The sequence below is a fragment of the Monodelphis domestica genome, chromosome 2 (genome assembly GCF_027887165.1).
Source record: "Monodelphis domestica isolate mMonDom1 chromosome 2, mMonDom1.pri, whole genome shotgun sequence".
NCBI classification, from domain to species: Eukaryota; Metazoa; Chordata; class Mammalia; order Didelphimorphia; family Didelphidae; genus Monodelphis; species Monodelphis domestica.
In genome coordinates, this window is record NC_077228.1 from 24,347,194 (window position 1) to 24,368,844 (window position 21,651).

Here is a 21,651-nt window from a genome sequence, read left to right on the forward strand (position 1 = left end):
CCTCCCTCCCTGTGGGGGCCGGTCAGGTGTGTGTCCATCCCCCCTCCCCCACCTCCCCTCTCTCTGCGCCCCCCCAGCTGCTCAGAAAGCTTCCCTGTGGGCTCCTTTGTGCCCCTCCCAGCCCCGCCCGCGCTCCTGTGTCCTGTGTGTGCGCCTGCGTTTTGGCTTCATTTGCGGGTTTTCGACTTTTCGTTTCCGTTTGTTTTTTTGATTTTTTAAAGACCTTTTTTTCTTTTTTCTTTTTCCCCCTCGCCAAGGGGCGCAGAAGGGCTCGCGAGCCTCTGGCCCGCCCCGGCCCCCCCCTTCCTCCTTGCCCCCCATGCCCCGCCCCGGCCCGGCCCGCCCGCCGGAGGTGTGTTGTGTGCGTGCAGCCTGTCACTGAATCCCTCTCCTGTACTTGCAGCCCTTTATGTCACCGCGCTATGCAGGCGGCCCCCGGCCCCCCATCCGAATGGGAAACCAGGTACGTACGGTACCTCCTGCCTCCTCCCTTTCCCTGCGGGGGGGCGGGGGCGGGGCAGCCGGGGCGCCCAGGAAGGGGCCAGAGACGAGGCCCGGAGCTCCGGGATCGGGATCCCCCCGCCGGTCTGCCCCGGCCTGGCGCGGAGGGACGAGGGGAAGAGCCGGAGTCCCCGCCAGCCCCTCCCCCCCGACAACAATCACGTGATCCAACCTGGCCCGGGTCACCTCCTCCTTTTACAGATGAGGAAACTGAGGCCTGGGGAGGCCCTGTGGTCCGGCACGGCATGTCAGGACCAGAATTCAAAGTCGAGCCCTTGGAGCCCAAATGCGCTGTTTCCGTGGGCTTTAGAGAGGAGGCAGCTTGGCCCGGGTTCGCCCCGACTTCTCTGCCTCTGTCCGTCCGTCTGTCTGTCTCTGCACGCCGACTCTCCCTTGAGCTGGGGGAGGCTGGGGGGGAGTCCAGCCTCTGTCCTTTACAGAAGAGGACATGGAGGCTCAGAGCAGGGCGAGGGGCCCCTCCGGCCCCAGAACGTCGCACGCGTCACTCGCACGACTAGAGACGGTGCCAGACGTGGAGGAGGGGGAGGGAAGCCGCCTCAGTTTCCTTATCTGTAAAATGGGGGCTCAGCCCCTCTCGCGGGGGAGCCTTCGACCCTCCCGGGCCAGGCGCACGGAAGACTTGTCGGGGCCTCTGCCAGCATTTGTTAGGCGCTCTGATCGGGGTCACCCTCGTCCTCCTGACCCTTCCTGGGCGACTGGGCAAATGGCGGCCGGAGCCGTGTTGGGCTGGGGCTCCCCTGCTGCAATTGGAGGGGGGGGGGCGGAAGGACCAGAAACCAAGAACCGACCTCCTCCGTCCCCCGGGGCTCCCCCAGACGCAGCACCGCTTCCCGAGGCTGCTCTCAGAAAAGTGCTGCCCTGCTGGGCTGGGCTGGGCTGGACTCTCTGTCTTCCAGCTTCCTCCTTTAGGTGACTTGTCAAGGCCTCCTGGATTGGGGGGGGGGGTCTGAAGTCGGGTTCCGGGGCTGGAGGAAGGGTTCTCTGAAAGGCAGATGTCAGGACTGGAATCCAGAGCTCTTAAGTCAGCCTGGATACTAGCGTTCAGGACCTCAGAGTGCCAGCCCAGCCCAGCCCTCCCTATACACACAGAGGCAACATTTGAACCCAGCTCCTCCCTGGCTGGCATGGGGCTGCAGGCAGATCATTTCCCCCCTCTGGGCCCAGCTTCCCATCTGTAAAATGAAGCTCATGACTAGTAGAAACGGGCAGCTGTGACGATGTGGATTCCGGAGCTGGCCGGGGTCCTTCTCGCCGGGGTGGCCGTGCGAGGCCCTCCCGCTGCCCCTCCCCTTCCCGGGCATTCATTAAGCACCTACTGTGTGAGGCTCCGGGGCTGGAGCCGGGGGTTCTGGGCTCGAATGTGGCCTCAGACGTTCGCTCCTGGTGGCCCTCAGTAAAGCCTCCCGTTTCATCCTCTGTGAAACAAGGGGCTCGGACGTGCCAGCCCCGGCTGGAGTCCCTCCAGGAGCTCCCCGTCCCCCAGCGAGCCCGGGATGGAGCCGGAGGCAGAGGCCAGGGGAGTCCGCCTCTCCCCCCACGCAGGAGCGTCCCGAGTTCTAATTCCACTCGGTTTGGGAAGTCGGCCCAGAGGCAGGAGGGAGCGGGGGGAGCGGCTGCCCGGAGGGGCCCCGGCGGCCGCTGAGCCCCCCTTTGCCTCTCCCGTCTCTTTCAGCCCCCCGGAGGAGTTCCCGGCACGCAGCCGCTACTGCCCAACTCCATGGACCCGACCCGACAACAAGGTAGGCCGGGCCGGGCCGGGGGACGAGATGCGGCTCCCGGCCGCTCGGCCACGGCCCCTCAATGCCCTGCTCTCTCCCCCTCACAGGACACCCCAACATGGGAGGCTCCATGCAGAGAATGAACCCCCCGCGAGGGATGGGGCCCATGGGGCCCGGCCCCCAGGTAACGGGAGCCGCGGGGGGCAGGGGCAGAGCGGGCCGCCTCCCCCGTCCTCGGGGGGGGGGGGGGCACTGGCCTGCCATCCCCATCTGCCTTCTGGCTGGGGGAGTGGGGGGGCATCAATGACTTCCTGGGTGGGCAGGCTGGGGAGGGAGGGGAAGGCGAGGACTCTGTCAAAGGGCTTTACACGGAGCACCCTTTATCCTGCCATTTTACAGAAGGGGAAACTGAGGCCCAGGCAGGGAAATCATCCGGCCTGGAGTACAACCTAGAGCCAAAGGCTCTGGGTTCCAGTCCTGCCTTCTGTCACTTCATGGCTCTAAGTGAGCCTCCTTTCTCTCCTCTGCGAAATGAGGATTTGGCACCAGATGGCCTGTGAAGTGCTTCCTGCTTCTAAGGTCACCCAGGGGCCCCGATCGCTCCCTCCCAGCCCTCAGCTCGTTCATGTGTAATACGAGGCTCCTCGAATCGTCGGCTTAGACCCGGTTAGGAGGACCTTCAAACCCTCTCCAAGGAGGCTTTGTGGCTTTCCCTCAGCAGAAAGTGTTCGGTGGGATTTGAACCCAGAGCCGGTGGGGGACTAGGCAGCATTCCCCCAGAAGCCCAGACACATTCTCTGCCTGGGGTTCTAGAACCTCTCCTGGCCCCCCCAGGGGCAGATGAGGCTCCAAGGAGGAGGGAGGGGTCTCGGGGACCCCCGAAGCTTCCTGTCTCCTTTTGGAGTTAACCTTTTTGGGTTAATTCTTGCACGAAGCACTGAACGGAGGCCAGCTAAAGGGAGTGCCGAGCCTCCGCGAGGCCGTAGGCAGGGCCTGGAGCCCACGTCCCCCGCCGGCCGCTGCCCTCCCTCCTGAAGCGGCGGCCTCAGCGAGGGCGGCCAGACGTGTCCTGTGTCCGGGCATCTGCCGCTTGGCACGGTGAAGATGAAAATTAATCTGCATAATTAGCGTTACATTTCAGGAGATCCGCGAGCGATCAGACAGGAGTAAAAAGGCAACGGAATAGCCGGCGCGTGTGCTCGGGGCTCCTCCTGTCAGTCCCTCTTAGCCCCTCGCTCACCTCCCAGGGTGCCCCGGCTCGGTCACATGTCAAGACAGGAAGTCAGGGGGCTTCTGGGAAATGTAGTTTTCCGGGTGACGGATCTCCAATTCACAGCACACTGTAGACGCCACCTGCCAGTGCCTGGACGGTCTGGACGAATTTGGAGTCTGGAGGTTTTCCCGATTTCTGTCCTTGTCTCCAGAAGCGGCTGTGGGTGGCCATTTAGGAAGAGGACAAGCCGGCCTCTCGGCTAAGAGACGGCCACCGGACTTCAGCCAGGCTTCCCTCCTCTCCTCCCCAGCCTGGCCAGGCCCGGACACGATGGGACGTCTTGGCGTTCTGCTGGAGCCTGCGAGAAAGCTCTGTGTGCTGGCGAGGGCTTTGGGAGAAAAGGCTCCTCGGACCCCCCATCGCCTACCCATGATCTTGGGGGGCCGGGCAGGGGCGCCCCCCCCCCCCATGCTGAGAAGGACGAGAGGAGGCCGAGGAGCGCAAGGCGCGTGGAGGCTGCGGAGCTAGAAGAGAGCCAGGAGTTCCGAGTCCACTTCTGTTCATTTTACAGATCCATAGACTGAGGCTCAGAGAGTGAAAGGATTCCCTTCAGGGAACTAAGATCCCAGGAATAGAGAAATCCTCAGGATTCGCACTCAGCACCTCTGACTCCAAGGGAGACTTTTTACAATACAATTGTTTTAGGAAAATGAGTCTCTAGTCCTAATCCTCATCCAGGGCCGAGCGTGTGGGACAATTCCTGTTGCCTCCAGCACGTCAGAGACTCAGTGTGCACGGGTAGGAGAGAGAGAGAGAGAGAGAGAGAGAGAGACAGAGAGACAGAGAGACAGAGAGACAGAGAGACAGAGAGGGAGAGAGAGACAGAGAGACAGAGAGAGACAGAGGGAGAGAGAGAGACAGAGAGGGAGAGACAGAGAGAGAGAGAGACAGACAGAGAGGGAGACAGAGAGGGAGGGAGAGAGAGAGAGAGAAGGAGAGAGAGACAGAGAGACAGAGAGACAGGGAGAGAGGGAGAGAAGGAGAGAAAGACAGAGAGAGAGACAGAAAGACAGAGAGAGGGAGAGACAGAGAGAGAGAGGGGGAGAGAGAGAGACAGAGACAGAGAGAGACAGAGAGGGAGAGACAGAGAGAGAGAGAGAGAGAGAGAGACAGAGACAGAGAGAGACAGAGAGGGAGAGACAGAGAGAGAGAGAGAGAGGGAGAGACAGAGAGGGAGAGACAGAGAGAGAGAGGGGGAGAGAGAGAGAGAGAGAGAGACAGAGAGGGAGAGACAGAGAGAGAGAGAGAGACAGAGACAGAGAGGGAGAGACAGAGAGAGAGAGAGAGAGGGAGAGACAGAGAGGGAGAGACAGAGAGAGAGAGACAGAGAGAGAGAGAGAGACAGAGACAGAGAGAGACAGAGAGGGAGAGACAGAGAGAGAGAGAGAGAGAGAAAGACAGAGAGGGAGAGACAGAGAGAGAGAGGGGGAGAGAGAGACAGAGACAGAGAGACAGAGACAGAGAGAGACAGAGAGGGAGAGAGAGAGAGAGAGAGAGACAGACAGAGAGAAAGAGAGAGGGAGAGAGAGAGACAGAGAGACAGAGACAGAGAGACAGAGACAGAGAGAGACAGAGAGGGAGAGACAGAGAGAGGGGGAGAGAGACAGACAGACAGACAGAGAGAAAGAGAGAGGGAGAGAGAGGGAGAGAGAGAGAGACAGAGACAGAGAGGGAGAGAGACAGAGAGGGAGAGAGACAGAGAGGGAGAGAGACAGAGAGGGAGAGAAGGACCTTGTCGTAGGAGGAAGCCGAGGGCCGGCTACGGAGGACGGGCCAAGGACGGGCCGAAGCCCTCGGTGACTGCCCGGCGTGGGCCGTGGGAAGGCCGGGGAGACACAGACCGGGGCTGTCGGGGCTCTTCCTAACACCTCCAGCGTCCGAGCGGAGCAGGACAGCCACGGAGAAGCGCTCGGGGGCCGCCTGCCCTTGGCGCAGAGAAGGAAACTGAGGCGAGACGTGCTCAGGGAGAGGCTCGGAGGGAGGCCGCCCCGTTTTGAGAAGGAAGCCGTGTTTGAAGAGGAAAAGCAGCCTGCGATGGGGCCTGGCAAAGGGCTGGGCGGACGGGATGAAGTGGCTCTTCCAGGGTCACCCGGCCAGGAAGTGTCTGAGGCCACCTTGAACCCAGGACTTGGTCGCTTCCCTAGTCCTCCGGCTTCCCCAGCCCCGCTTGGAGCCCTCCCACGATGGGGAGCTCACCACCACTTCCAGCCATCACGCTCTGCCCTCTGGTTCTGCTCTGGCCACCGGGCAGTGGTCAGCCTCTGAAGGCCAGCCGGAGCCCCGAGTGGTTGGGCTGGACGGCTGACCCCGGCCTGGTAAGGAGGCATCGCCGTGCTCCTTGCTGCCGGGATGGATGATGGGCTCTTTGGCCCGTGTCGTCCCTCCTTGCTGGGTTGGCTTGTCAGTCCTGCCCTCGGGCCGCCCGCACCCTTCTGGGTCCCAGTGCTGGGCCTCTGGGTCGAACCCACAAGGCGGCGGGGCGGGGCGGCTTCTGCGCAGCGCAGCGTGGGCTCCCGCGGCTCCCGGGCCTCCCCTCACCCGCCTGCTTCTCTTTGCAGAATTACGGCAGCGGCATGAGACCTCCGCCCAACTCTTTAGGCCCCGCCATGCCCGGAATAAACATGTGAGCACCGCAGACTTGGGGGGACCCGGCCCCGCCCTCCCCCTCTCCCTCCCCTCCCCCCCTCCCCCTCCCCCTCTCTCTCCCCTCCCCCCTCCCCCCCCAGGGCTGTCCGGGGTTCCGCCTTCTTTCTCTCATGGTGGTTCTCTGACCCGCAGGGGCCCCGGAGCCGGCAGGCCTTGGCCGAACCCCAACAGTGCTAACTCAGTAAGTCCCGATCCAGCCTCCATGTCTTTGTCCCACTCTCAGGAGGCCCAGGAGAGCTCCCAGCGATGGGGGGGCTGTCTGGGGCCCCCGCAAAGGGCCCTCCGGCAGTCCTTGGGGAGAGGGGTGGGGGAGCCCTCTGGGAAGCTCCCTGGAGACCCCGAGGCCTCTGACCCGCCTGTCTCCTTGCAGATTCCATACTCCTCCTCGTCCCCTGGCACCTACGTGGTAAGTCCTCCCCTCCCAGGCTGCCTCCATTTCCTCCTGGAAAAACGAGGGGCTGATCTCCAGGAAACCCCCTTCCAGCTCCCAAGTCCTGGGCCTAGATGGGTTTGAGGGGCGTGTGGCCCCTGGGGTCTGGGTTCAAGTCCCGCCCGTCTGCCCCTGACGTGCCCCGCTGACCTTCCCCTCCAGGCCTCACCTGAACTGCCTTCATTTCACCCATTAGAAAAGACAAAAGCTGGACGGGGGGGGGGGTCCCCTCTTGGACAGAGGCGGGGGGGGGGGTAGCCACGGCCACTGAGAAGCAGGGCGGCCCCCTCCGGGTCACTCACTGTCCTCCCTCCTTTCCAGGGGCCCCCCGGTGGCGGCGGCCCTCCCGGAACGCCCATCATGCCCAGCCCTGCAGGTGAGAGCCAGGCTGCCCGGGGGGGGGGGGGGGGCACAGAGTCAGTCTGTGGCTCCAAAGGCCAGAAGGAGGCCCCCAAGCGTCCTGCCGCAGAGACGGGGGGCCTTTTCTGGACGTCTGGCCTCCCATTCGGAGGACTCGGGGTCCCCGGCTCCCCACGAAGCTCAGCAGAGGTGTCTCGGGGGTCTCTTCCTCTTCCACTCGTTGAAGGGCTTGTAGCTGGGAGGGTTTGCCATCCCCCGAAATAAGGGGGTGAGCCCTCCGCTAAAGCAGGAATTCAAGGAGTTTGGGTGTGGCCTCTGCTCTGCCTGTTTTGATGCTCATCGGGAGGGAGAGGGAGAGGGAGAGGGCGCCCCCCTCCCCCCCTCCCCCCCCTTTAGGCGTGTCCGGCCTACATTTCAGGCTGGGTCACCCGGAAGCTCTGCCGGCGGCCCTGCTGCCTCCCCCAGCCGGCCAGGGCACGAGGGGGGCCGCCTGCCTTGGCTGCTTTTCACAGTTGAACTTTCTGACTAAGAACGTTGTGAATCGTCATTAAGTACAAATCAGCCCCAAACGGGCCGCGCTTGGAGGGGGTTTTCGGAGTTGGAGCGGCCGAGTTTGTTTTAATTAGGAGAGAAATTAATCACCCCCCCCCCCCCCCCCCCCCGGCAGATTCCACCAACTCCAGCGACAACATCTACACCATGATTAATCCTGTGCCGCCCGGAGGCAGCCGGTCCAACGTAAGTGCGCCGCACGCCGGAACCAATCATGATTAACTTATCAGCCGGGAGCCACTCATTGATTCCAGCCATTTGTTACCAGCCAGGGAGGGAGGGAGGCAAGCGAGGCCCGAGTGGGAATCCTGCCTCACCTCCGGGCCTGGCACCGGCATAAAAACCAGCCCCGGGCCTGCCCTCCCTACAGAGGAAGAGAGTGTCTGAGAGGGGGAGAGAACGGCGTCAGGGAAGGCTCCTCGGAGGAGGTGTTTCACCAAGGGCAAGGGCTCTCTCCTAGGCACAGGCGCTAGGCCTGGCTTTCTGCTTACTAGGCCTCGGGTTACCACCCTTCCCCCAATAATCATTAGCATTTACTAAGCACCTGCCAGGTGCCACGTCCTGGGCTAAACATTTCACAGCCCCACAACCCCCCGGGGAAGTAGGTGCTGTTATCATCCCCATTTTACAAATGAGGAAACTGAGGCAAACAAGTTAAGTGACTTGCCCAGGGTCCCAGCTAGTAAGGGTCTGAAGCTAGATTTGAACTCAGGCCTGTGTGGTTGGAGCCTGAGCACTAAAATGGCAGAACAGGGGCTTTCCTGCGGGGCAAGCATTGCTTTCATCTAGTCAAAGACAGGATTTGAACCCCAAGCTTCTCTGACACCTACATGTCAGCTCAGCCCTTCCTGGGAGGAGCAGGAAGCCACCCTGTGACTCCCAGGAGCCTCCTGGGAAGGGAATCAATGAGGAGAGCAAGAAGTGGGGGATGATTGTATAATTGAAAATCTGTTACCCTAAAGGGGAACTTCATTTCCCAAGAGCCCACTGATTTCCTGTCATTAAGTACTTCCTGTAGACAATGACAAGTGAATGGGCATTGAGGCTCTGCCTCCTCTTTTTGGCATGCGGCCTGCAGTGATGGTGGTAAGGTGGGGGTTTTGACGTGTCTAACCAGCCATGGGCACGTGGTTTTTATTTTGTATCCTCTTTATTCCTTGATTTCTGGAGATCTTTAATTAACCTCCTAAAAGAAAATATAATATTTTGAGATTTTGAGATTAAATTTTACACAGTGGAGGTCTTGATGGCCACGTGGTTCAGTGGGAAGGAGCTCTGGCCTCAAATAAGGAAAACTTGAGTTCAAATCCTGATGCCTGAGACGCTTCATAGTGGTACAACTCTGGGCCTCCACCTCAGTTTCCTCTTCTGAAAAGTGGGGATAGCAAGAACAGGGTTGTTGAGAATTGCAAGGCAAACCTTCAGCTCTCCAATGGTAGTGGCTGTTCCCTCTTGGGCTCCAGGAGGAGGTGGTGGGCGGGGGCCCCCCGAAGCTAGCAGGGATCAGGAACTCTAGTGGGACCCCAAGCTCAGCTTAGTGCCATCAGGCTGGGGGCCAGTGAGGTAGCGCATAAGGACCACCCTCTGCCCTGTGCGAGAGAACACGGGCTGGGGATGAGGAGCAGGAACTGGAAGACCAGGAGGCTCGGGGGTCAGTCACGATGGCCCCGCCACTCCTGACCACCCTCTGCTAGAAGGGCTCTTTGGGGGGCCTCGTTCTGGGATGGGGGTACCCGGGGGAGGCCGAGCTGTGCCCCTCACCGCCCCCTCCCTGCTCTACTCACAGTTCCCCATGGGACCCGGCTCGGATGGCCCCATGGGAGGCATGGGTGGCATGGAACCCCATCATATGAATGGATCCTTAGGTAAGTCGAGGCAGCTCAGGGCTGCGGGTGCTGGTGGGGTTTCAAGGGGATTCAGCTCCAGCAGAAAAGACTGCTCTAGTGGGAAACCAAGGGGGGCCTCTCTGACCCTCAAGTTCACTCACCTCCAAAACCCTGGTACAGCTTCAGACCAACATCTTCTAAGCCCCTCCCCCTGCCCCTCCCTGTTCTAGGCCCCTCCCCTCTGCCCCTCCCTGTTCTAGGCCCCTCCCCTCTGCCCCTCCCTGTTCTAGGCCCCTCCTCCACACTCCCAGTTCGGAGGCCTGCCCACCCGCCCTGGGCCAGGGGCCTTTGGCTGCTTCCAGCAGTGACTGATGGCTGATGCCAAGTTCTTTCTCCTTTCCAGGGTCAGGCGACATAGATGGACTTCCCAAAGTGAGTCTGCTGGGGGGGGGGGGGGGGGCCTGGAGGGGCTGGGGAAGGGGGGAGGGCGGGGGGGGGGGCCTGGAGGGGCTGGGGAAGGGGGGGTGCCGGGGGGCGGGGAGGTGGCCCCATCCCAAGCTGCTTCTCTTCTCTCTCCCAGAATTCCCCAAACAACATAAGTGGCATTAGCAATCCCCCCGGCACTCCCAGAGATGATGGCGAATTAGGAGGAAACTTCCTCCACTCCTTCCAAAATGACAATGTAAGTGGAGGCCTTTGGCCAGCCCTCGGGTCGGTGGGTCTGGGGGGCCCGGCCTGTGGCTCCAATCCAGGAGGAGTTCAGGGAGGTGTCATTGGACACAAGAGCGGCTGTACCTGAAGGATCCCTTTCAGCCCCTCTAATGAGGCTGGCGGCCCAGGGCAGCTTTGGGGCTCCTTCGCCCTGGGCACGGCCGGCACTGACCGCCCTCTGGGCGTCTGTTCTTTTTGCAGTATTCCCCCAGCATGACGATGAGCGTGTGATTTCCCTCGCCTTCCTCTTCCTCCCCCCTCCCCCCTCCCCCTTCCCCTCCTCCTCCTCCTCCTCTTCTCCGGGATGCCAAGCGAGCCGGCCCTGGCAAGCGGGAAGATTCCAGAAATTATGCAAGAAGAAGAGAGATGTTACTTACTGGCCAGGAGACGGTGGGGGGGACTTTTTCCCCCTCCCCCTCTCAACCTCCCCTTCTGCCTCAGTCCCTCCCTTCCCCCATTTTAGTTTCATGCAATAAAAAGGCTGACTTTTTATTCCATAAAACATGAAGGACAAAACTGAAAAGAAAATGAAAATATATTTCAAGATGCAAAGCAGGCCCCCTCCCCCGCTCCGCCCCGCCCAGTCCGTGGAGGGCCTTCTATGTCCGGGACACTTTTCCATTTTCTTTTGTTTCTGTTTTATTGGGGTTTTTTTGTTTGTTTGTTTGTTTCGTTGTTTTTGGGGAAATAAAAACGGAAGCTTCTAGCAACCCCCCTCCCCCATCAACCTCTTTGCTTTCTTCTTTTAAAAAAAAGGCAGAAAAAAGACAAAAAAAAGGACAAAACCCGACCCTGTTGTATGTTTGTGCTGTGACCCTATGGCGGGAAAGCTAGTCTAGATATGAATTCTCCTGGTGTCTGTTGTAGCCATTAAAGACCTAATAAACTGGACAGTTTACAATCTGCGCCTCCTTCACCAAGGCCTCTTCTTCCGGGCACGGGTGGGCGCACTGGGGGGCTGGGCACGCCGGGCGGCTCCCAGGAGGTGCGTGGGGGGGTCCGGAGGGGCCCGTTTGCCTTCGGGCTCTCTTGGGAAGACGGATGGGGGCGTCTGGGGCCCCCCAGGTGATGAGGGGAGCGGGCCAGGGCCAGGGGCTTTGGGGGGGCTTTGGGTCAGCTACGGTGCTGGCACAGGGCCGGTCCTGTCCTCTGAACCCAGAACCGGGGAGGAAGGTCCCAAACAGAACTTGGAAGCGACGCCTTCCCCTGGCGGAAAGCCAGCAGAGGGGCGCTCCGAGCCCCTGTTCGGGCTCCCTCCCCAGGCTTGGTCCTCCGGAGCCCCCGGCCTCGTGCCAGTGTCCACTCTTCCGCCACCCTGCTGCGTCCGGGGCTCGGCTTAGCCACGTCGGGTGCCGGGCGGGCTCCCCCGGACCCCCACATCCTGACCCTACCCGGGGCCCCTGCCTAGGCTCCCTGTGTGGCCGGGCCTCGGCTACCTTCCCTGTGCAACGGGCATCTTCTGCCCGTCAGCCTATGGGCGGGGGTGCCTCGTCCGGCGTCAAGGACAGCCTGGGACCCGGCGGACCCCATCGGGGGAAGCGCCCGGCGCGCCAAGGGGCCAGACTTGTCCAGGGTCGCGCAGGCTTCCAGCACGGAGCAGAAGCGGTTCTCGGCCTCCAGAGTGTGAAAGAGGCACGGCGTCCGGGGAGGCGGCTTCCGGGCCTCCCCAAAGCATTGGTGAAAGCCGCCCCAGGAGGGCGGCGCTATTCTCCCCCATTGGGCAGACGGGCCAACCTCTGAGGCTGAACTTGAACGCGGGTCTGACGAGGCAACGAAGACGTCCCGGAACGTGGACGAAGGGCAGTGGAAGAAAGGCAGTGCTTCCACCAGGGGCTGCCCAGGGCCCGCCCTGAGGAAGCTGGAGGACAAGAAGGCCCAGCCCAGGCCGCTGCGGCACGCTGCTTCCGGGACGCCGGCTGCGCCTTGGGAGGCCTCCTTCCCCCTTTCTGTAGCCTGGGGTGCCCGGAGCTGCCCGTTCTCCACGGCGGCGTCTCGTGCCCTCAGTCCTCCTCACCTCCGGGCTTGGCGTGGATTCTGAGGGCCGGTGCCGAGGCAGAGGAGCGCTCGAGGCCGGGCCCTGGAGGTCGAGCGACTCACCCAGGCTCAGCCAGCCAGGAAGGATCTGAGACCAGATTTGGACCCAGGACCCCCGTCCCTAGGCCTGGCTCTGTGGCCTGAGGCTCCCGGCTGCCCCCTTCCTTCCCTCAGCCAGGCCCAGCCTGGGCCTCCAGCCTCCGCCATGCCGGTCGCCCTCCTTCCCCTTGGAACGGAACACGACGTTCCAGACCCAGTCTAGTCGCTGCGTGACCGCGAGCAAGTCGCTGAACCCCTCTTCGGGCCTCAGTTTCTTCAGCTGCAAGATGGGGACAATCCTGTCACCTTGTGGGGTGCTGTAAGGACTCGATGGAACCGGGCGGGCCCTCAGCGGCTGGGTCGAGCTGCCGCCATCGCTGTTCACACTCTTCCTCGTCCCGGCACTTCTGTGCTCACATCTAGGCTCAGAGGAGGGTCTTGGAGCCCAGAATCACCCGGGGAGCGGGGGGGGGCCAACCCCCAGCCCAAGCTAGGCTGACCCAGAATCGGCCCCTTCCAGAGCCCGGAACTGGCTTTATTCCCACTAACTAGAGACAGACGTTCTGGGTTGCCAATTTGGCCCGTCTCCTTTCTGTCCCGGCTCTGGGCCCACCGTCTCAGCAGAGCCCTGAGGATGGAGGGCAGAGCAAGGGAGAGGCAGCCAGCGGGGGGCAGTCGGGAATGAGAGAGACTTTTGGCCTCGGACTAAGAGAGAAGCAAGGAGGGGACCAGCGGGAGCAAATGCAGAGAAGCGGGAGTGCGGAGGGTGGGGGTGGGGGAGGGGGCAGAGTATGGCTGGAGAGTGGCGACGTGTGCCCTGGGAGCTTTGACTGGAGATCCTCCCATGCTGCAGACCTGGCCTTGGTTTATGGTTTTGTTGATGGTTCGCACTTAAGAGAGCAATGAGGAAAATGTTAATGCAGATGAAACTTCAGTGTCTGTGTGTGTGTGTGTGTGCTAGTTCCCTGCCTTCTTCCTCTTCCTCCTTCTCTTCTTCCTTCTCTCCTTCCTCTTCCTTCTCTTCCTCTTCTTCCTCCTCCTCTTCCTCCTTTTCTTCCTTCTCTTCCTCTTCCTCTTCTTCTCTTTCTCTTCCTCTTCCTCCTTTTCTTCCTTCTCTTCCTCCTCCTCTTCCTCCTTTTCTTCCTTCTCTTCCTCTTCTTCCTCCTCCTCCTTCTCCTTCTCTCCCTCACACCCTGAGCTTAGGGTGAGCTATTTCCCATCACACACCTGCTCCAAATGTTCTTTCATTCCCATAGGGCTGGTGCAGAGGGTGCGTCTCAGTCCAGGGCCCAGGACACATCCGGACGCCTGGGTTCGTCTCACACCCGGAGCTCCGCCATCTGCCCTGACCTGCCGCCTTCCTGTTTATGGCGTCGCTCGCAGCCTGTCAGACCTTGGCAAGGAAGAACAAATCCCCTTTTTGTGCAGGGCTCGGCCTTGCTTGGGTGAGGGAAGGTTTCATTTCCTGGAGCGTTCCTGAGATACCAGGAGCTCTGGGGGAGGCCGCTGCCGGGCGACCCACAGACTGTGCAGCCTCTGGGCTTGGTGGTTTGCCAGACCCCTGGAGGTCTCCCTGGACACCTGGGAGGGACCAGGTTCTCATGGGAAATGAGCCAAGCCTGACCCAGGGCCCCTTCCCTGGCCAGGCACCGTGCCGAGTCCCCGAGACACATAGAACCCCGAGTGCCCTGCAGGAGCTCCCCCTGCACAGACTAGAGAAAAGCGGGATAGACGGAAGGAGACCTCAGGGAGGAGAGCTTCGGGCTGAGACAGGGAAGCCAAGAGGCTGCGGCCCGAGGAGGGCTTCCAGGCCCCAAGGAGGCCACTGGGCAGAGGCGGGTTATACTAGAAGGGCGGCAGAGGCCTGGGAATGGGGACTGTATGGCGCGCGGAGGAGACGTGAAAGATGAAAGGGCGCAGGCCAGAAAGGCCTCAAAAGCAGCACCCAGACCACGGAAGTGGGCCAGAGCCAGCTTAGGGAGGGCAGGAAACAGCAGGCTGCCAAGGTGCTCGGGAGTCACTGAAGACTCTAGAGCAGGAGAGTGACTGGACAGAAGAGCAGGCCAGGAAGCAGAACTGAGAGACGGTGATCTGGGGAGACGCTTTTTTAACCTTTAAGATTCTTTCAATTACAGCTTTTGAGGACTGTTTTCTGACATCTTGTGATTCAGATTCTCTCCCTGCAGTCAGTAGGCTGATAAAGGCAATAAATAGGTGTTTCCTTATTCCCCTGCTGTGGCTGAAGACACATGTGGGATTCCTCAGGAAGGAGCCTCCGGGGCTCCTCCTCTGGCCTTTTCATGGGGAGCCCCTTGGGCTGGCTCAGAGACTCCGCCTGGCCGTCGCCCTTTCTGTTGCTGCCGCCACTGTCCTGGCTCTGCTCCCCTCTGGCCCTCTCCAGGCAGCTCCCAAGAGCCTCAGACTGGGGGGCAAAGCCGGCCGGATCTGGGAAGGGCATTTCTTGCCTTGAGCGCCCACGTTATCCCCTTCAGGGGCAGCAGAAGCCCTTTCCCTGTTCTCTGCCATGCTCGGGGCTCCTGAGCGTGCTTTGTCGGATGTATTTTCTGCACTACGAGCTCCAGGAGGCGTCGGCCCCCACCCGCACGGGATCCGGATCGGGGCCTCCACATTCGGGGAAACCTCGAGAGGGCCTCTGCCCGGGCACGCTGGAGGGGGCCGAGAGCCAGAGAGGCCTGACCCTTTGTGGGCCTCTCCCAGAATTCAGCTGGCCGGGAGGAGCCGTCTTGTGCCTCGGGCGCTCCAGAATCACTGGGCTTCGAGTTAGGGGCCACTTGAAGATGGATTTCCTCCTCCTCCTCCTTCTCTCCCTCACACCCTGAGCTTAGGGTGAGCTATTTCCCATCACACACCTGCTCCAAATGTTCCTTCCTTCACATAGGGCTGGTGCAGAGGAAACCCCGTCCTGAACGAGGATGGGGAGCAAGAACGGGAGGCTCCTCCTCCCCCACCCCAGAAGACTGGCTGGTCCTAGCCCCTATGGCCGAGGCCGCCCTGCTCCTGGGAATGGCAGCGAGAACCGGCTGGGGGAGGGAAGGGGCTCGCACGGGGGTCACGTAGAGATCGAAGCCTCCATCCGAGACTGCTCGTGACTGGCCAGTTGTGCATATCTGTAAAACGAATACCAACACCGGCAAGGCTTCCCCTGCCCCACAGGTGGCCTGATGAGCAGCGCTGTTCCTCTCAGACCACGTTTGTTAAGCCCAACTATGAGCACGCACCGAGGGACAGGAGCGTTTTTAAGCTAAGGGCCTTTCCAGCTCCCCAAAGGAAGAGAGAAAAGTCAGCAGGGCGCCCTCGTGGGAGCTGGGAAATAGCTCCCTGCCCCACTCTGATCTCTCACACACCAGAAATTGGGGAGTTCCGCTCTGTCCCCCCCCCCCCCTCTAGTCCATAGTTCTCCGACTCGGAACAATCTGCCTAAGCCAGAATGTACGGGAAGCGTGCGTAGACGAAGGACCTTGATCCCGTGGCCAATGCAGTCCCTTCCACCACTGGGATCCCTTCTCCCATGCAGATGGTCCCTTTCCCTGCATTTAGGAGAGCTAGTCGAAGTGGGGAGACGGTGACTGGCCACAGGTCACAGCCCTTTTGGAGACAGAATTCGAAGCCGGATCTTGCTGGCCGAAGCTGGCTCTCCACCCACTGTGTCCATTGCCACTCTCTAGGGCCCAAGTCAGGGCGATATCTACAAGAGATTAACTCTTGGAGGGCAGAGAGGGAAGCCCTGGAAAGTGGGTCAAAGATGGATCGTTTAATCTTAGAATTCAAAGGGCCCTCACTGGTCAGCCAGCCCACCTTCCCTTTTACCTGCAATCTTCTCCACAAAGGAACTCAATAAGGGGTTCTTTGACTGCTGGGATGGGGAGCTCACTGCCTGCCACAGAGGTCCTAGTTCTGCTGGGTTCAGTCCTGGGGAGCTTGACTTCTGAAAGAGGGAGTCGGGCTCTTCTCCCACTCACTAGCTGTTTGGAACCCCCATTCTCCACTCTAGAACAGAACTCCGGACAATCCTTTAAACAAAGCTGAGGCTGGGCTCGAGCCTAGGATCTCACCTAAAGACCTCACTCTGATAGGAAGTCCTACGTGTGTGCTAACTGGCACCAGTGAGGGAGGTTGACTTCCCTTCAGAGAACGAGGGTCTGTCAGGAAGGCGCGGGTTCTAGGAAGATCCCCTTCCTGTGGACCTGCTGATGTCAAGGCTGACTCTGGAAAGGGAATTCCAACTGCTGTAGGGAAATGAATGGGTTGGAAGTGGATTGCCGTGTGATCTCATCCATGTGGCTCCTTCCACCAGCACTCATGGCAACCAGACTCAACTTCCTCATCCAGGGGAGTTCTTGCCCTTCTCCTTCTGTAACCATAGAACATCCAAGCAATGGATCTGAGGCCTTCCCCTGGCCCTTCTAACTGCCCCACAGATACAGGGACAATTTGGGGTTCTCCACCTGCTCCCCTCCACCGTTGCTCCCTGAGTAGCTGCCGACCCACCTCCTTCCTGGTCCTGGTGATGTGACAAGCCATGTCCTCCTCCGTCATCCATGGCAACCCTTTCCACATACAACTGTTCTTCTGGCCTCTGTTTTCCCTGCAATTTTGGTTCTCGGGAGGTCAGTGTTCCATGGATGGCAACCATACACTAGCAATGAAAGACTGTTGTTGGGTTCCATTAAATTCAACAAGTGTTATCGGGGATACGAAACCAAAATAGAACAGCCCTTTGCCTCACAGTGCTTATATGCCAATAGCAAGAAACAACAAGTATTCTGACAAGCAAATACAAAATATATAGGAAGAGCTCTTGGAGGATAGGTGAGAGGAAGAGATGAAAACCAGGGTGGGGTGTGGTATGGGAGAGGTCAAGAAGAGCCCTGATTGGTCAAGAATTAAGAGTAATAATGGAAATATTGGAAAATAATGGAAAAGGGAGGAAATGCAGAGGGAGGGGTGGTTATCAGTACCAGAACTCATGCCATACTACAAAGCAGTAAAGAATATTAAAGCCATGTTTGTGACTGATTTTAAAAGCACATTCAATCAATGAAATAGTTTTAGGTGCAGAACAAAGAGAAGCAAGGAACAATGGCAACAGAGTAGTGAGGAAATTCAGTGACCAAAGTTGGAGAAAGAATCACTGTTTCCCAAAAACCACTGGAAAAGCTAGCTAGCAATTGGGATAAAACTGGCAGAAATAAGGTTTAGACCAGCATCTCACACTCTTCACCAAGATAAGCTCTAATGGTACATGGCCTAAATATAAAAAATGGAGACGTAAATGAATTAGAGAAAAAAGGGAGGAAGAAATTACCTTTCTGATCTTTGGATAGGAGAAGAGTCCATGATTAAGTAAGTGATAAAGAGGACAACGAGGGGGCCACTAGGGAGCTCAATGGATAGAGCGACAGACCTGGAGATGGAGTTCAAATCTGGCCTCAGACACTTCCAAAACTGTGTGACCCTGCCCAGTCACTTAACCCCATGGCCTAGACTTTACCACTATTCTGCCTTAGAAATGATACAAAGTATTGATTCTAAGATGGATGGTATGGATTTTTTTTAAAAACCACACAAGATAATAAGAGAAAATGTTGAGTCTATTAAATTGGAAAGTGTATAAACAAATCAAATGTAGTTTTATTTTATTAGGAAGGAAACAGGTCACAGAAAAATTCTCTGCTGACGATCTCCTATCTAAGATATATGAGACTTTGAAAAACTAAGTGCCATTCTCGGAAGATAAATGGTTAAAGGATACACATGATCAGTTTTCAAAGATGAAATCCAAGCTATCATTCACCATATGAAAACGTGCTCTCATTCAACAATTAGAGAAGGGCAGGAAGAAGGAACTTTAAGGTCCCACCTCCCCACCCATGTGACAAGCAAAGAGGACCAAAGTGACAAATGCTGATTAGTCTCTGGAAAATAAACATATTTGTGCCCTGTGGGTTCAGCTATTATGGAGAGCCATTTGGAATTATCCCCCTAAGTTACTCTCTACTATCATGGGTAAATCTCCTTTGACTCAGCTATACTATTAGACTCAAACACCAAAGAGACAAAAAAAGATTGTGATATGTATAAAAATGCTTAGAGCAGCCCTCTTCAGAGCTGCCAAACTTGGAAACCAAGGATGTGCCCTCCAACTGGATTCCATGTAAACTGGAAGGACCTCCAGGAAGTGATGCAGAGTGAAAGGAGCAGAACCAGGAGAACATTGTACACAGAGACAGATACATTGTGGCACAATTGAATGTAACTGACTTCTCTACTAGCAACAATGCAATGATCCAGGACAATTCTGAGGGATTTACAAGAAGAGCACTATCCACATTCAGAAGAAGAACTGTGGTAGTAGAAACACAGAAGAAAAACAACTGCTTGATCACATGAGTCAATGGGGATATGATTGGGGATGTAGACTCTTAAGTGATCACTCTAGTGCTAATATTAATAATATGGAAATAGGCCTAGATCAATGACACAAGTAAAAGCTAGAGGAATTGTGTGTCAGATATGGGAAAGGGGTGGGAAGAGGGGAGAGAAAGAGCATGAATCATGTAACCATGGGAAAATATTCTAAATTAACTAATTATATGAAATGTTTTAAATCTAATAAATAAATAAATAAATAAATAAATAACCCTTCTGTGGTCTGGCTTCTGACCCCATCATTCAACATTTCTCCAGTTACCAATAACCTTTCAGTAAAAATTAAAACTTACCTTCTGTCATATAATGGACACTAAGTATTAGCTTATGGACAGAAAGAGAGGTAAGGACTAGGTCATTGGGGTTGTGACTTGTCCAGGGTCACACAGATTTGAACACAGAACCTCCTGATTCCAGGGCTTGTCCTCTCTACTGAGCCACCCAGCTGTTGCCCAATGATCTCTTTTCTTTTTTCTCTTTTCTTTCCAACCCTTACCTTCTGTCTTAGAATCAATAATGAGCATTGGTTCCAAAACACAAGAGTAGCTAGAGTTAAGTGACTTGCCTTGGGTCACATTGCTAGAAAGTGTCTGAGGTTAGATTTGAACCCAATGCTTCCTATCCATTGAGCCACTTAGATGCATCATCCTTTCCTCTTTCCTGTCTCACCCACATCTCCAACTCATCCAGTCCTTCCAGCTTGTCCTGATAGTGCCTCCTCTATCCATCTCCTTCTCTCCACTTACTCAGACGTGCCTCTGCTGTCTAAGGCCAGCACCCTCCTCTGGACTCTTGCACTGGCCCCTGGTGGCTCTGCCTCCTTCGGTCTCTCCCCTCTCCTGACCACCCTCTGTTCTGCTGCCACAGGTCTCATGACATCCCAGCTCAACAAATGCCAGACTCCCTACTATTGTGTGGGTGACCCTAGAGCCCGTGTGCCAGAGGGGCTGCTCCCCTCCCTCTCTCCATGTGTGCCTGAGGACATTTCTCATCGCCACCCCCTCTTACTCCCTCCCCTGTCCGGGACAAGGGGAAAGGGGACTCATATGAAGCGTGAAGGTTGCAGTCTGGGCACTCAGTCTCTAAGTGGCTCAAAGATCTCTAAAAGGTCTGCCATCATTGCCCCACTGCCTACAGCCTTAAATATAAAATCCTCTTTGAGGCATTGAAAGCTCTTCACAGCCTGGTTCCTTATTACCTTAGAGGCAGCTTGTGGTGCAGTAGATGGAGTGCTGGGTCTGGAGTCAGGAAAACCTGAGTTCAAATCCAACCCTTACTAGTTGTGTGATCCTGGGCGAGTCATTAAAAAAAAATTGCCTCAGTTTCCTCATCTGTAAATTTGGGATAACAGCATCTATTTCTAAGAGTGAGCATGAAGATCGAATGAAATATTTGGTTGGTTGGTTTTTAAAGAATATATTATTTCTGTTCTATTATATGTAAAAACATTTTTTTACATTTGTTTTTGTATTGAGTCCCAAATTGTCTCCCTTCTTCTGATCCTCCTTCCTTCCCTCCCTCCCTCCATGCTCTCCTCTCCCCCTCCCCCGAAGTAAGCAATCTGATATAGATTTGACAAGTATAATCATATATTTATGAAATAACATTTGAAAAAAATGTTTAGCACAAAGCCCAACACATAGCAGGAACTACATTAATGCTTATTCCTAGGGACAGAGAGGTGGCTCAGTGGAAAGAGCATCAGACCTGGAGTTGGGAGGTCCTGGGTTCAAAAGTGGTCTCAGACACTTCCCAGCTGTGTGACCCTGGACAAGTCACTACTTCCCCACTGCCTAACCCTTCCTGTTCTTCTGCCTTGAAACCAATAGACAGTATTGATTAAAATGAAAGGTGGGGATTTAAAAAAGCAAAGAGCAAAACTACCTTAGAGAGACCTATGACATTATCTATGTATCCAAGCCTCTGGACTCCCAGCATTCCAAGAATATTTTCCATTATGTACTAGGCTGCCTTCCTACCTATTGCCTAATGGGGTAAGGGGGAGAGAAGGGAAAGAGGGGCTAGTCTTAGGCTGGCAGAGATGCCCCTGGGTTCAAGGTCCTGGAAGGAGCACAGCTAAGCCTCTGGAAAACAGTGAGAGAACAGCAATGAAATCAATGTGGCCTCCAAAATGGCGCCAGGAAAAGGGAAGAGACAGAAGGAGCAGCCCAGGAGGTCCCTGTTCCTCTGCTCAGTTCTACCAAAGAAGATGTTGGGGGTTAAAGAGGAGGTGAGTGTCCTCAGCAGGGAAGAGGGCAGAAAATGCCTGAACTTGCATTCCGTTTGTACTTCTCTGGTCAAGGCTAATTATTTATAGTTTAGTGGCTCGCAGAGCAGCATTGTTCAGGTCAGCTCATCCAACCTTTTCACTTTGCAAATGAGGAAACTGAGGTCCTCCCAGAAGGGAAGTGGCTTGCCCAAGAACAACTGGGCAGGAGAGGGATCCTGTTGCCTAATCCTAGACCCCATCTCCCTATTTGGAGAAAGGTCTAAGGACTTTTTCTCCCAATTAAAGTCTAAAGAGAAGGTCAATGAATACATTTTGTTAATGCCTTAATTAATAAGTCTGTTATACGAATAAACAAATATGTTAATTCCGAAGCTAAAGCCTCCTACCCGACTCCTCTCTGCCAAAAATGTCCAGCCCCATTCTTTGAGATTAGAAGTGCTTGCCCAGAGCTTTGGTTAAATCTTCACCTCCCACCCTCTCAGCTGAGAATTTGCCTCCTACTTTACGGAAATGAGTTGGGATTATTCCCTATGAGCTCCCTCTTCCTCATCTCCTATTGGCCTTCGCCCATCTCCCAGGAGGTGGCCTCAGTCCAAGGCTAAGCCTCTCCCTATCCCGTTCCATCCCATCTCCTCCAACAGACTGTCCCCTGGGGCCGTCCCCACTCTTACTTCTCTTCCATCTCTCCTTTCCTCCTGTCATTCACCTCATCTCTTGGTGGCCAAACTCCCGGGAGAGGCGTCGAGGACAGGAGCTTCCATTTTCCCTTCTGAGTGCCTTACCGTCTGATTCCCATCTCATTCCACCCCAAGTGTTCTCCCCAGTTATCAAGGCCTGGCCTGGGCTTCGGTGCAGCCTGG

The 21,651-nt window shown here is 56.8% G+C and overlaps 1 protein-coding gene across 1 annotated transcript; it reads left to right on the forward strand.

Moving 5' to 3' along the window:
• Positions 1–47: 47 nt before the first annotated feature.
• SSBP3 (single stranded DNA binding protein 3) lies at positions 48–10,939 on the forward strand. The gene is made up of 12 exons (XM_056815091.1): positions 48–463; positions 2,195–2,261; positions 2,348–2,424; positions 6,072–6,136; positions 6,292–6,340; positions 6,530–6,565; positions 6,911–6,965; positions 7,617–7,687; positions 9,288–9,366; positions 9,731–9,759; positions 9,908–10,009; positions 10,240–10,939. Exons 1-12 carry the CDS (start codon positions 410–412, stop codon positions 10,267–10,269), a joined length of 714 nt encoding a protein of 237 aa, XP_056671069.1. The 5' UTR covers positions 48–409; the 3' UTR covers positions 10,270–10,939.
• The last annotated feature ends 10,712 nt before the right edge of the window (positions 10,940–21,651 follow it).